Here is a 15,601-nt window from a genome sequence, read left to right as displayed (position 1 = left end):
GCTTCTAGAGATATTATGTTTTTATATGATCAATAAGTATTGAAATTCCACTTTTATATAAAGGAATAACTTTATGTCAAAGTTGGAGATAAACAGGTATTTATAGTGTTTTCCAACACAGTCTTTAAGAGCAATTTTGAAAAATAATTTTTAAAACTAACAACCAATTTCTCTTGGATATCAAAAAATTAAGTGATTTAAATAGAGAAGGAGATAAACTAGAAGGGACTCTTTTAAGATAGAGAACAAACATGTTTGATGGAAGGAAGTAGGTGGGTGATGGGCTAAATGGGTGATGAGCATTAAGGAGGGCACTTGTGATGAGTACCGGGCATTGTATGCAAGTGATGAATCACTAAGTTCTACTCCTGAAACTAATATTATATTATTTTTTAACTAACTAGAATTTAAATAAAAATTTGAAAAAAGATTACCCTCAAAAAATAATTTAAAAAAAGAAAAAACTGATTAAGTAATTCATATCATCAAATTTTAATTTTTATCATCAAATCCCCTTTTTTTTGCAAATGACTTGTTGTTACCTAGGTTTACTATAATCAGCTTGCTTATGCATTCCAATAAAGTAAAACCCATGAAACCTATTTAGGGAAAATACTCAATATTTTATGCAGCATGTTCAATTAACTATTGAAGACAGTCAATCTCTTTTCTTGCAGGGGCAATAGTAATAATCCAGTGACAGCATAAGTGAACATCCTGCTTTATTTCACTCACACTTATTTGATAAACACTTACTGTTTATCAACCTAATACAACAGAAAATGACAAAGAAGAACAAAATAATTCACTGTTCCAAAGACTGAGAAGAGGATTAATCTTGAGTCCAATCTTTTACTGTGGAATTCACCATACATTTTACTTTGAGTCTCATTTATGTAAACTATATTATATATTGGCTCTGCAGTTTTTTCATAGTGTCAGGGTGTCAATTTTCTAAGACCATTCTTAGTTTTATTAAGTTTATCATATAACTAAAATGAAATTCTCTAAAAACATTAAAAAAATATGCATTTGTATGCATTTAAGTTTATGTTCACCATTTAGATATTATAATCACCACAAAATGAATCTGTATTCAGTATTTCACACATCGATTTATCTTAATATTAAATAGTTTGTTTCCTTACATCATACTGTTTGTTAATAAAATTTTAAGTTCCAGAGAGAATTATTCATGCATGTAGCTTTTTAATTAAAAAGAGGAAGATTAGTCAACCTTTTTTCAAGAGATAACCATACGAAAGGCAACATTTAATTAGTCCTTTGAAGTTTCTTTCCCAGTTGCAAAGTCAGGTTTGACAAAGAGCACTAGGAACGCGCCCTTACGGGAAGGGTGGACTCTACCCCAGACACTGTCCGAATGCTCAGCGGTGCACGGAGATGCACCCACTCAGCCACGCCGCACCAGGACAGTAGGCCTATGCTGCACCAAGGCGAGGGCTAAGACTTTTCTCTCTTCCTTCCACTCTCTCCATCTTGCCCTGGGAATTCCTGTCCTGTCCAGGTGGCTGTGAAAGGTGTGCCCACAGGGTCTGCTCCCTAATTGCTTATGCTTTGCTTTATCAGCGTTCCTTACCCTTACAGTCGGTGCTGTGCTTGATGGCTTACCATTTCTCTGTCTTTTCAGACATCCTTTGCGGTGCCTTAGCACATGGATTTCAGGACTGCCTGTGAAGAGGTATGTTACATGGCTTTCGGCTTTTTGAATAAGGAAAACAGGTTATAAAAGGGACACACTTAGCTCTCCTTTATATAAGTGGAACACTGCTTTTGGCAGAGGAATGAGTGGCAGGTCCATTTCATTCCCAGGGTATGAACTATTTCTACGAGACTAAAAAGCCGAAGAGTGCCTGGGGAAGCCTTGGATTTTCACTCTTTCTTAAGAAGACTGGAGCGTATTTGATTTGATTAAATTTCCCTTCTCCATAAACTGTACACTCACTGCGTGATTTCAGGTAGTAGAAGTGTTGGAAGTAATTCTTTGCACATAAATAGTTATAAATTAGAAGACCTCTCAAGTCCCTTTCAGCACAAAATCCTATGATTTTATGATTCCAATATCATTTAACTGTTTCAATATTATTTAAGTATTAATATATGGAAATTCAGATTCTCCGTAGAGCTGTCTTTACACTTTAGTATGAGTTAAAGAGATACATTGCTCTTTCAAGGATATTGAAGGCCATTCAAGTGTGCAGTCAGTAGTGCATGGAGTTAAGCCCCAGGGGAGGTAACCATTCTATTTTAGGAAAACACACTATTTTACTAAAGATGCAACATTCGAAGCATTCTTTCATTCTTCAGGCAAAATGCAAACACTCATAGGTTAAAATATTTTATGTTTGCTTAAAAGGTTTAAAATATCTTTATTGTAAATGCAGATACCTCAAGAAAAACAACCATAACTAGATTATCTATGATACAGTTAAAAACAAACCAACAAGAAACTTATTAACATTTGTAAAGATTGTTCTTTTAATGAGATGTCACATGTTAAGTTTCCTGCATAAATACCTACTTTTAAAAAGTAATTTGTTACAATTGGTTCAAAGTTTAGAACATTACTAAGATCTTTCAGGAAATTAATAAATTCCATATAAATATATATATTTTTTAAGGATTTATTCATTAGAGTGAGAGGGAGAGAGGAAGAGCATGTGCATTGGAGAGTGATGGGGAGGGACAGAGGGAGAGAATCACAAGCAGACTCCCAGCTGATCTTGGAGCCTGGTGCAGGGCTAATCGTACCACACATGAGATCAAGACCTGAGCTGAAACCAAGTCTTTTGCTTTAACTGAGTGAGCCACTCACATGCCCCACTTTTATATTTTTAATACTTAAGCTTAAACTTCTTATTTTTCCAAAGGATTCTCTCTACACTAGCACTTTTCAAATTACATTATATTTATTTATTTATAAATCTCTCTTATGTGCTATACCAAATACTATAATGTCAGAATGTATAATTTATTCATCCTTCTAACTTAGCACCTATCAGTTCATACTTTTAAAAAATGAGTTAATGCTTTAGAAGCTTCAATTTAGAAACATAAATTTTAATTCTGTGCCATGTCTAGTGTTAAATACATAGTATTATACTCTTAATTTTGGATGTAGTAAGCCTACCATTTCCATCACAGTGTTTGTTATTTTGTTTTGGGTAATAAAGCACCATTGAATGGATATTTGCAGGAATGAGATAACAAATGAAAAACCTGTGAGATTCATGAAATCCTTAGAGACAGGATAGTGGCCAAATACTGTTTTAAAACATGGTTTACCTTGGGCTTCAGAGGCTGATATAAGATTGATTTCTCAGACCTTTTTTCAAACAAAATTGTTTGATTCATTGGTTTGGAATATATATCAAGTATTATTTAGGGTTCAGAGATTTATTTTACGATGGTGATATAAACCAAAATTTACCCTTGCTTCTGGAACAGAGGTTCTTGTTCTCTTGTAATGAGCTATTTGACAATCTCTACTATTTTAGACTGTCCTCAGGGTGGAGTAAAACTGTCTCAGAATTGCTCAACACCGAGATGGCTCAGCGGTTGAGTGTCTGCCTTCGACTCAGGGCATGATCCTGGGGACCTGGGATTGAGTCCCATATCAGGCTCCCCACAGAAGCCTACTTCTCCCTTTGCCTATGTTTCTGCCCCTCTCTCTGTATCTCTTATGAATAAATAAATAATTTTTTTAATAATAAATTTATTTTTTATTGGTGTTCAATTTGCCAACATACAGAATAACACCCAGTGCTCATCCCGTCAAGTGCCCCCCTCAGTGCCCATCATCCATTCACCCCCCCCTCCTCCCCTTCCATCACCCCTAGTTCATTTCCCAGAGTTAGGAGTCTTTATGTTCTGTCTCCCTTTCTGATATTTCCTAACCATTTCTTCTCCCTTCCCTTCTATTCCCTTTCACTATTATTTATATTCCCCAAATGAATGAGAACATATAATGCTTGTCCTTCTCCGATTGACTTACTTCACTCAGCATAATACCCTCCAGTTCCATCCACATTGAAGCAAATGGTGGGTATTTGTCATATCTAATGGCTGAGTAATTTTTTTAATAATAAATTTATTTTTTATTGGTGTTCAATTTAAAATCTTTTAAAAAAGAAAAAAATAAGAACTTCTCAGCAGCAACAGCCATGTGTCTTCCACACACTGGCTAGGGTTGCAAGAATACAGAACTCTAAGATACTCTGAACATGATCAAATTCCTCTAGAGATGGATCAAAGTCAATTAGTTTGCCTGAAATTTACAGTCTTAAAACATTTTAGTGGACAGAAAGCATAAAGATAATTTAGCTTAACTCTCTCACTTTGCAGGTGAGGAAATTGAGAGGTTTTATGAAATGATAAGTGCCATTTAATTAATTAAAAGTAAAACCATAATGTGTAGTTTGGAACTCGTGAGTCCAAATTTGAGCCTCTTTCTAAATTATGTTGCTGGAAATTATAACATAGACAAATATATGTTGAATAAAACTTATTTTCTCTTGACTGCTAATAAGCTATTAAAGATGGAACTCTAATATCCATATCCATTGGACAAATCTAGCTAGATTATAACCATGCACAAACCAGGAAGTGTCTTTTGTGAAAAGAAATGGAAATATATATAGTTCTATGTAAAATATCTTAATTTTCTAATGCATACCCTTTGCAAAAAAAAAAAAGGTTTATTAATTAAGAAGTTTTTCCTCTTGAAAAGAAAATACTGCAATATTTTTAAGGAATTGGGATTTAGAAGTCATAAAATGCATAAGTGAAGGTAGAGAATACAATTGGGACAACATAAAATCCACAATTTAGGAGAAAAAGTGCATGCTATGTGCAGGTAAATTACTGATTTTCTACTTTTTTTAATTTTTTTAAATTTATTTATTTATGATAGTCACAGAGAGAGAGAGAGAGGCAGAGACACAGGCAGAGGGAGAAGCAGGCTCCATGCACAGGGAGCCCGATGTGGGATTCGATCCCGGGTCTCCAGGATTGCGCCTGGGCCAAAGGCAGGCGCCAAACCGCTGCACCACCCAGGGATCCCTGATTTTCTACTTTTAAAGATATCATCAAAATAATAATATATATTAGGGATTCTTAGGTGGCTGGTCAGTTAAGCATCTGCCTTTGGCTTTGATCATGATCCGAGTCCTGGGATTAAGCCCCAAGTCAGGCTTAGGGGATTCTGCTTCTCCCTCTCCCTCTGCTCCTCCTCTTCCTCCTCCTGCTTGTGCTCTTTCTCAAATAAATAGATAAAATCTTAAAAAAATAAAAACAAACTATGTGTTCAAGGAGCCACTATGCTGTCTTTAGTGTAGGTATTCCTCATATTTCATTTTAACATCTATATATAAACCATGTTTCTGTGTTGACCATGAAAAAGTATATTTTTCCATAACATATTAATCATTCATAATTCATTTACATATTTAATTTTAGTCCCTTATATAATAGGATAGAATTTGACTATGATTCAATTGTATCTAATGGCATTCAGTGCAATATTGCTATAATATGGTAGGATATAAGAAATTACACATCACTTAAAACTATAAGTTTACAGAACAAATTAAGTTATATTTGGCAACCAAAATATGGAAATACCAAGGACATCTGCAAAACTATGTACAGGGCATGTCATGGTCTCTGCCCAGTTCCTTGTAGTTTTTTATGTCTGATATCACAAATTTTATGTTTCAAGATTAAAAGGAACATAGATTCTAAAGTTTCATGAAAGCAGAGGTGCCTGAGTGGCACCATCAGGTAAGCATCCTACTCTTGATATTGGCTCAGTTCATGATCTCAGGGTCATGAGACAGAGACCCATGTTGGGCTCCATGCTTAGGCAGAGTCTGTTTGAGATTCTCCCTCTCCCTCTCTCTATCCCTCACCCTGCTCACACACTCTCTCTAAATAAATGAATAAATAAATAACATCTTAAAAAAAAAAAACAAAGTTTCATGAAAGCACATATTTCATTCTTTCAGGATCTAGAATCTATATTAAGGAGGCCTTAACTTTTAAGTATAAAAGAAAATATAGTCGATTTTTTAAAGTTCCAAGGTACTAGATTTAAGCTAAGCATAAATTATTTGTAAGTTTAAATGTGAGGTCTGTTTGTTTAAAACAGTAAATCTGTGTAAATTCATAAACACACCTCATTGATTTACAGAAAGCAAGTCAATGACTAGATTTTTCTTTTTAAGATTTTATTTATTTATTCATGAGAATACACAGAGAGGAAAGAGAGAGAGGCAGAGACACAGGCAGAGGGAGAAGCAGACTCCATGCAGGGAGCCTGACATGGGATTCGATCTGGGTCTCCAGGATCAGGCCCTGGGCTGTAGGCGGCGCTAAACCGCTGAGCCACCAAGGCTGCCCAATGACTAGATTTTTAAAAAGTATTGCCTGTTAAATAATTAAGAGGCTTCCTTTATTCCTCTAAGCAAACAATGTGGATTTTGTAAAATCCCCCTGCAATATAATATTATCCACCAGGCACAAGGAGACATTTGAATCTGTATCATTTTTTTATGAATCATGCCTTTAAAATTTCCATTATAATTTACATAATATATTGTACATGTCTACATAGAGCAATACATTTCTTTACGCATGTGCAATGTCTATGCAGTCCATGAAGTTTAAAGACAAATGATTGTCATGTTAATAAAGAAATGAGTGCAGGACCTAAGTTTATACTAAAATGTACAGCCAATACTTATTTAGGTGATTTTTTATTTTTCAGCAATCTGGGTGCACAAATGTAAAGACCACAGCCAGACGCTTTTTGTTGTACTGCACTAGTGGCCACTCTCACAGTCCTGGTTCCCATTCTTAACCCTGAAGCAATCTACGGGGGACGAGACTGTGCAGATTAAGCCTCTCCCCATATCCTCAGAAGCTTGTGTTTAATGGGAAAATCATCACATCAGAGTGGTTTCACTCACTTTACCCCCCAGTGGCCATTGTTTTGACCAGGAAAAACAGTTGGTTCAAGATGATGACCTTCTCAGAACACTTTGCACTCCCATAGGAGATTCTTGGTGACCAAAGTGCTACCTGGTGAGAGATACTGATGGTCATGTCATTGTTTACTGGAGGATTGGGAGAGGCATCCCTCATATAATTTGTGCATGAGGGAAACCAGAGCAAGTGGTAGAGTGCAGAATCTGGAGCAGCTTGGGTTCAGATCCTAACTTCCATTTATTTCTGCTCCTCTGTTCTTTTCCTATCTATGAAAGTGGCTGCACTGGGTTGTTAGGAGGATCAAATGACATAATATTGCAGGAAACACAGTAAACGTTATGCAAGTGGTTATTAAACAACAAATAAACATATGACTACATTTCACTAGCTACATTTCACTGATACCAGTCCAGCAGTGCTGTTGTGAGTCAGAGGAGTGCCCTGAAATGAATTTTATCCATTTTTTAATCTATTGTACCAGCTCTGCTTCTAATACAGTTGTTTACTAGCTCTCAGCATTTTCTGCTCAAGATTTATTCTGTTATCAAAAACTATGTTGTAGCTTTCCCAATTCCTATCCGCCTCCTGCTCTAAGAAATGTATGTATAAATTACTGTTCAGATTTCTCTAGGGCATATCCAATATCTTTAAACTCCTGGAACATCACATAAGGGCCCTGACATTCCTCCTCTTCACCTAACACCTCACCTTCCTTGGTCCCTGCGACATCATGCAGACTTAGCATTGGAATGTACTCATGCTTCTCTCTTCTTGCATCATCTCAACTATCCATCTTCATACTTTCAAATCTTTACTCATTTTACCCTCTTGGAATAAAATAACTTTTGCCTCCTCTAATTATTATTTCCTCAATCTTTTAAAAAATATTTTATTTATTTATTCATGAGAGACAGACACAAAGAGAGAGGCAGAGACACAGGCAGAGGGAGAAGCAGGCTCCATGCAGGGAACCTGACCTGGGACTCGATCCTGGGACTCCAGGATCGCCCCTGGGCTGAAGGCAGGTGCTAAACCGCTGAGCCACCCCGGGATCCCAGGATATTAAATGTATTTTCATGTACATGGCTAAGTCTTTATAATAAAATATATGTAACATCTATAATCTCTAAAGAATTAATTTAAGTAGAATTTGTTGTAAGCTTCATTAGTGCTGTTTTTCCAAACAGCTATTTATTGGCATGTGTGTGTGTATGTGTATTCATTCTAACCAAAGGTACTTCTTTCTTTATTTTCTTTAATTCTGCCTTCTTAGGACCCAAATGTGAGCTCAAAGTCTGTGTTCTGTTTTGCACACAACTCTCTAATAATTAGGGGATATTTTATACATTATTTGAGGGAATGGAGATCTGACCATGTCGGATGTAACAAGAGAAGTCTCATAGCTGTATTTTTGTACCTCAAACTTTCCCTGGATGATCTTTGATATCTCTTTGATGTGTGACAATAATGTATTTATGGGCTCTCAGGGAAAACCCCTCTTTCATCATCATGCTGAGACAGGGCATTATTTGTGATTGCTAGCTATTCCATTACACTTCTGGGAGAAAATTGGCCCAAATGTACTGTACATTAAAAAATCAGCAAATGTGCTCAATTATGTTCACTTGGCTTTGATATTATTTTATACCCTCCTCTTCTCCATGCCACCTCAGAGAGTCTTGATGTTGGCTCCTAGCCAAAATCACATTGTAAGCATGAAAGACTCTTCTCTGTGAAAAATGTAGAAAATTATGTTCTATATTAAGAAAATATAATTTGCCTTTGCTGAAATATTTTTGTCCTCTAGACCTATTCACTTGAGTTGTGCTCTAGAATAGATTAATTGACACAATTTAGCGAATGCCTGCTGTGTGCCAGTCTCCTAAAGGAAGAAAGAATGCCATCTATGCTCCTGGAAAAAAAAAAAAAAACTAGTTTTTCCTTAAAAGATATAACCCTTACAAAATAATTACAGACTAATATAAGACCATGGTTATAGAGAGTATAATGGTATGTATTAGCACACGGAATAAAGCAGTTTACAGAAAGAATAATCTTTAGAGGCATCAGTATCTAATTACATTCCCATTTACATAAGGAAACATTTTTTTAAAGGAAGAAATTCCTGGTGGATCCACATGTAAATTTATATTCCAAGAGAAAGCCTGGTATTATTGCCTGGAATTTTGTGCTCATTAAATACTAAGGATAAATGCATATTTATGTATGTTTATCCTTTTATCGAAATTAATAATGGCTTAATAATTACTAAATGAAAATGTAATTGCCAAAGTAGTCATTGTTCCTATTGACTTTATGGTGTGGAATGATGGGAAGAGATCATTTCCTGTCTCAAAAGAATTTCCTTTTGTATTTTTAACAAATGAGGACCTTAAGTGTACTTGCTGAGGAGCATATTTTTAATTATCTGGTTGAATATTATATACTGACGGGTATTGGTGCTTCAGGAGTGATGAGATTTGTGGGCTTCTTTAATGAATACTGAGGTACTAGTGTAAAGCTATATAGTACAAGTTCAACAGTCTTCATGGGCTGTGTTTGTAACTCCCCAAAACACATGAAGCAAGAACAATGGGTTGGAAATCACAAATCTTGGGTCTTAAGCCAGGTTCTGTTTTTAATTAACTAAATTTAGGCAGTTCTCTCCCCCTGTAATCCTCATTTTCTCATCTGTACAGTGTGTGTGTGTATGTGTGTGTTTGGTGATTAAGAATGATGAAATCATTGAAAATAGAAAAGATGTTAAGCAGATATGTTTTCAGATTTAGAATTCTATGATAGAGGCAGAATGTGGATTTGTGGTTGCCTGGGGCTGGGGTGAGGAGTGGAGTGATGCACATAATAGGTTTCCTTTGGAAGTGATGAAGCTGTTCTAAAATTGACTATTAATGATGCCTACATAATTTTGTACAAAAATCATTGTCTTGTACATCTTAAAGGGGTGAATTGTATACAATGTGAATTGTATCTTAATTAGTTTAACAGAAATTTTATATTTAGATCATAAATATTAAACACATTTTTCATTATTTTTCAAATATAGTGTATAAACTATACTCTTTATTCTCCTAATCTTATGTGGATTTTCTGACATAATCCCCATTACCTGAGGACTATTTCACATGAAATGGTTAATCTTGTCTCTGCACCTATATTAAGTTCCAGATTCATCAGAATGTGTTTTCTTTAGCTCTCAAACGCTCTTCATCATGTTTTGCTATGAATAGGATGTAAAATTATATTCTATAAACTAAGTATAACTTTTTTTCTCTATTTTGTTCTTTTCTTGCCTGAAGACAAAGACAGGGATCTGTTTGCTGCAGGATGGTAATCAGGAGCCTTTCAAAGTTCGGCTGCACCTAGCCAAAGATATTTTGATGATCCAGGAACAGGATGTGATATGTGTGTCGGGTGAGCCTTTCTATTCTGGTGTAAGTAGCTTTCCTTCTGTTGAAGTTTTTTTTTGTTTTGGTTTGGTTTTTTTTTTTGTTTTTTTTTTTTTTTTTTTTGGTTTTTGGTTCCTTTTGTTGTTGTTGTTAATAAAATGTTTAATTACAGAAAATTCATAATACAGTTTTCTTTTACCTCAGTGTAGAATGAATCCTCCTGCATGTCATTTTTGTTGATATTATTAAGTAAGCAGTGCCCTTGTATATGTACCAAACCCAGATCCACAGCCACTCATTAGGGCCCATCCCCACGCATGAGGGCATCTCATTAACTCCCAGTTGTTAAGTGGCTGCAGTAACACTTTTATATCTGATCTTGAGAAAATACATTTTACTTTTTCATGCAGCTGACTATCTGAGAATAATGCAGGGTAGTTTCCCTGTCCTGGTCTTCTTACCTTGCATCACATTGAACTTTTGGAGTTTGTGCACAGGTGGAGCCTAAATCTTGACATTTGAGAAGCATGAGGCTTTAGGTGGCAGTCACTGGACTCAAAGTCAATACTTTTCCCCAGGGGATTGTGCCTAAATGATTCCATGGACCTCCTTGATATAATTATGCCCAAGTGTCATAGCAAGGTCTATCTGATGCCCTAACTGGTTGGCATATTACCCTGCTACTAATCCAGCCTCTGAAAAAGCTATAAATTATCACTCAAAACTCATTGGTTTACTTAGTAGTACAGCTGTGGAAGACATCTTTAGGATAAATTATATTATATTCAACAAAACAATTTTAGCATTAAAGAGGACAACTTTTAGAGTTTATCATTTATTATGTAATGGCCTTAAAGACATTATTTTAATAGTGTTGCCAAATGCGATTTCAGAAGAAAATTACAGCAAATAACAAACAGTAGGACTCCTGGATTCCCTAGACATCTATCCCTATTTCGGAAAAAGATTTAATCTGTAGCTTATTAACAGACTTACCTTGGAGTTCTGTTGGTGGTGAATAATGCTGAACTTGACTTTCCACCTCGCTTCTCATCAGCATCCTATGGGAGTCACGCAAGGTCCTAAATCAATAGGCCCTTGCTAACTAAAGATTATGGACATTTTGCAGACTGTTAACTATCTTTTGTCACAGACCATTTAAATTATCCTGAATCATGGGTCTGACTGTCAAAGCTAATTAAGTTGTTCCTATGGAGTGCCCATTCTTCCTTTTAGTTAATAAAAAATAGTGGTCAATGATTCTTCCTTTTTTCTTTCTGTCTTTTCCTTTTTTCCTTCCTCCTTCCTTCTTTTCCTCCTCCTCCTTCTTCTCTCTTTATTTTCTTTCCTTTCAGTGAAGTAAAATGATTCATATAACTCTCTGGAATGAATATATTTCACAAATTCTAGATCAGTAAAGTGTTATAATTTGTAAAATTCAGTCTATCAATTGTATGTTATCGATTTTAAACTATGCAGTCAAAATAGCTAATGCACAAAAACCTAATCTCTTTTTTGAAAAGAATGTTGAGAAGAACTTGATAGAATTAAGGAGAAATATCCAATGATTATGTCGACAAATGCAAAAAAAAATTGACAAAATTTGACATCCATTTATAAGAAACACTTTCAACAAAGTCTAGATAGGACGGAACTTCCTTCATCCAATAAGCCTCTAATGAACAATTCTCACTAACATTATAGTTTACATTGAAGATACTTTCTGACATTGAAAGTCAAGGATCATCACTTGCCTCATTTTTACTCAATATTGTCTTGGTTATACAGTAAGCCAGAAAATGGATATAAATGACCTAACAATTGGAAAAGAAGATGTAAATTTTGTCTTTATTTTAACTGTCATGATGGTGTATGTAGAAACCCCTTAGAATTCTACAAAAGATAGAATAACATACAAATTCAGCAAGGTTGCTGGAAATAGGGACGATGTCCAAAGTTAATTGTATTTCTGTAATTTGCAACAAACAATAAAAATGGAATCCACAATACATCATAGGGATAATTCAGTTAGTAATAAATTTAACAAAATGTGTTCAAAGCTTTTACCTTGAAAACCACAGAACTACGATAAATGAAATGAAAATAAACAAGTAATGGAGAAATGTAACATGATCATCAATGAGAGACTAAATATTTTTAAGTTTTCAAATATTCCTAAGCACTCAATATCAATTAAAATCCCCAAAATGTTTTGGTAGACCATGACAAGTTGATTCTAAGATTTACATGGAAAGACAAAGACTCAGTATAGCCCAATCTTTAACAAGGAGAACAAAGTTGGAGTGTTTATACTTCCAAACTTCAGAACTTACTATAAGATTATTATAATGAATACAATGTGATATTGTCATAAGCACAGGTACATGAATCAAATGGAACATTATAAAGAGTCCAGAAACAGAACCACACTTACATGGTCAATTGCTTTTTTTTTTTATTGTGATGAACTGTACATAACATAAAATTGACCCTTTTAACCATTTTCAAGTGTATGATTCTGTGGCATTGAGCATATTCACATTGCTGTGAACTTATCACTGCTATCCATATCCAGAATTTTCATTATCCCATAGTAAAATGCTGTATCCATTAAATAATGACCCCCCCATATCCCCTCCCCTCAGCCCTTGCTGATCTCTCTTCTACTTTCCATCTTTATGTATTGATTCATAAGTGGAAGCACAGAATTAATCCTTTTGTGTCTGGTTTATTTCATTTAATATAATGTCTTCAAGGTTCACTCATTTTGTAGCATGTGTTAGAATTTCCTTCCTTTATAAGACTGAATAATATTATATATATATATATATATATATATATATATATATATATACACACACACACACACACACACACACACGGTATATATATATACCATATTTTCTTTATCTTGCTTATCCATCCACCCAACAGTGTACATTTGGGTTGTTTCACCTTTTGGCCCTTTAGAATACTGTTAATATGAACATGAGAGCATAGATATCTAAGTCACTGATTTTCATTCTTTTGTGTATGTTCCCAGAAGTAGAATTGCTGGATGAAATGTAATTCTGTGGCAGTTTTTTATTTAATTTCTCATCAGACGTGATTTGCAAGTAATTTTTTCCCAACCTATGGGTTGCTTTTTATTCTGTTGCTTCCTTTGATGCACAGAGATTTTAATTTTGATGAAGTTCAGTTTGTCCATTTTTCTTTTGTTGGCTGTACTATTTGGTGTTATATCTAAATCATTGCCAGATCCAATGTCATGAATATTTTCTCTACATTTTCTTCTAAGAATTCCTAGTTTCAGTTCTTACATGTATGCCATGTACATGATGTAAAATGATTTATGTTGATTTAATTTTTGCATATGGTATTAGGTCCAGCTTCATTCTTTTGCAGACAGGTACCCAGTTTGCCTGACATTATTGTTTCTTGGTACCCTTGTAAGAAATAATTTGACCATGTATTCAAGGGCTGATTTCTGAGCTCCCTATTTATAGTATTGGTTTGTCTGACTCATACTGTTTTGATTACTTTAGCTTTGTGGTAAATGTTGAAATCAGGAAGTGTATACCATCTAGCTTTGTTCTTTCTTGAGAATGTTTTGACTACATAGAGTTCCTGGAGATTCTATATAAATTTTAGGATGGGTTTTTCTATTTCTGTAAAAATTAACATTGGGATTTTAATGGGGATAGCATGGAATTAGTAGCTAGCTTTGGATAATACTGCCATTTCAACAGTATTGAGCTTTCTAATCCATGAACACAGGATGTTTTTTCATTTATTTATGTCTTTAATTTCTTTCAGTAATGTATTGTGGGTTTTAGTGTATGCCTTTTACTTTCTTGCTTAGTTAATTCCTCTAAGTATTTTATTATTTTTATGCTATTGTAAATGGAGTTGTTTTCTTAATTTTCTTTTCTTTGTTCCATCGATTTTTGTGTATTCACTTTGTGTCTTGCTACTTTGCTGAAATTTTTTTTTTTTTAGCTTTAATGGTTGTGTGTGTCTGTATGTCAGTAGTCTTTATGTTTTCTGATATGAGATCATATCATCTGTGAGCAGAGAGGATTATACCTTTTTCCTTCCAATTGGGATATATTTCATATCTTTTTCTTGCCTAATTTGTCTGGCTAAGGCTTCTACTACTATGTTTAAAAGAGGTGGGGGTATCCCTGGGTGGCTCAGCAGTTTGGCGCCTGCCTTTGGCCTGGGTCTTGACCCTGGAGTCCCTGGATCGAGTCTCATGTTGGGCTCCCTGCATAAAGCCTGCTTCTCTCTCTTTCTGTGTCTCTGCCTCTTTTTCTCTCATGAATAAATAAATAAAATCTTTAAAAAATAAATTCAATTAATTAATTAATTAAAATATAATAGGTGGTAAAAGTAGGCATCCTTGCTTTTGATGTTAGAGAAAAAACTTTAAGTCCACCTCTGAGTCCAGTCTTATCTATAGGTTTTTCATATATGTCTTTATTATCTTGAGGTAGTTTTCTTCTGAGTTTTTTGAGTGTTGAAAGGGTGTTGAATTTGTCAAATACTTTTACTGTATCAATTAATATGATTGTGTGTGTTTCTTTCATTCTAGTAATATGGTATATTACAATGATTGAATTTCATATATTGGATCATTCTTGTATTCCAGGAATAAATCCCATTTAGTCATGATCTATAATATATTTAATATGCTGCTGAGTTCAGTTTGCTGGTATTTTGTTGAGGATTTTTGCATCAATGTTCATAAGAGTCAATAGTTTCTTTTCTTATAGTCTTTTTCTGATTTTGTATCAAGATATTGTCACCACTTAAGGATGAGCTAGAATGTTTTCCCTCCTTCAGCTTTTTGTAAGAGTTTGAGAAGAATTGGTATTATTTCTTCTTTAAATGTCTGGAAAAATTGACCAGTGAAATTATCAGGTCCGAGAATTTTCTTTGTTGAACGATTTTGGATTACTGATTTATCCTCTTTACCAACGTTATATTTGTTCAGACTTTCAGTTCCTTCATGATTCAGTCTGAGTACATTTTGTGCTTTTAGGAATTTGTCCATTTCATCAAAGCTATCCAGTTAATTCATATTCTCTTTGGATATTTTTTAAATTTCTGTCAAGTTGGTAGTTGCTCACCCTTATTTATGATTTTAGTCATTTCTTTAGTCTTTAATATTCTTTTTTTCTTAGCTA

The 15,601-nt window shown here is 34.6% G+C and overlaps 1 protein-coding gene across 5 annotated transcripts in view; it reads left to right on the top strand.

Annotated features, from left to right (window-relative positions):
• The window catches only part of SNTG1 (syntrophin gamma 1), an 814,835-nt gene that overhangs the window by 523,644 nt on the left and 275,590 nt on the right, over window positions 1-15,601 (top strand). For all 5 annotated transcript variants that reach the window (XM_072804669.1, XM_072804667.1, XM_072804668.1 and 2 more), the window contains 2 exons: window positions 1,649-1,699; window positions 10,323-10,457. In XM_072804669.1, the coding sequence (XP_072660770.1) occupies window positions 1,673-1,699; window positions 10,323-10,457 (162 nt within the window). In that variant the 5' untranslated portion in view covers window positions 1,649-1,672. The remainder of the gene's footprint in view (window positions 1-1,648; window positions 1,700-10,322; window positions 10,458-15,601) is intronic.

Source organism: Canis lupus, chromosome 28, assembly GCF_048164855.1.
Source record: "Canis lupus baileyi chromosome 28, mCanLup2.hap1, whole genome shotgun sequence".
Taxonomy (NCBI): domain Eukaryota; kingdom Metazoa; phylum Chordata; class Mammalia; order Carnivora; family Canidae; genus Canis; species Canis lupus.
The sequence above is the reverse complement of the archived record's forward strand: the minus strand, read 5'-3'. Positions and strand labels throughout refer to the sequence as shown.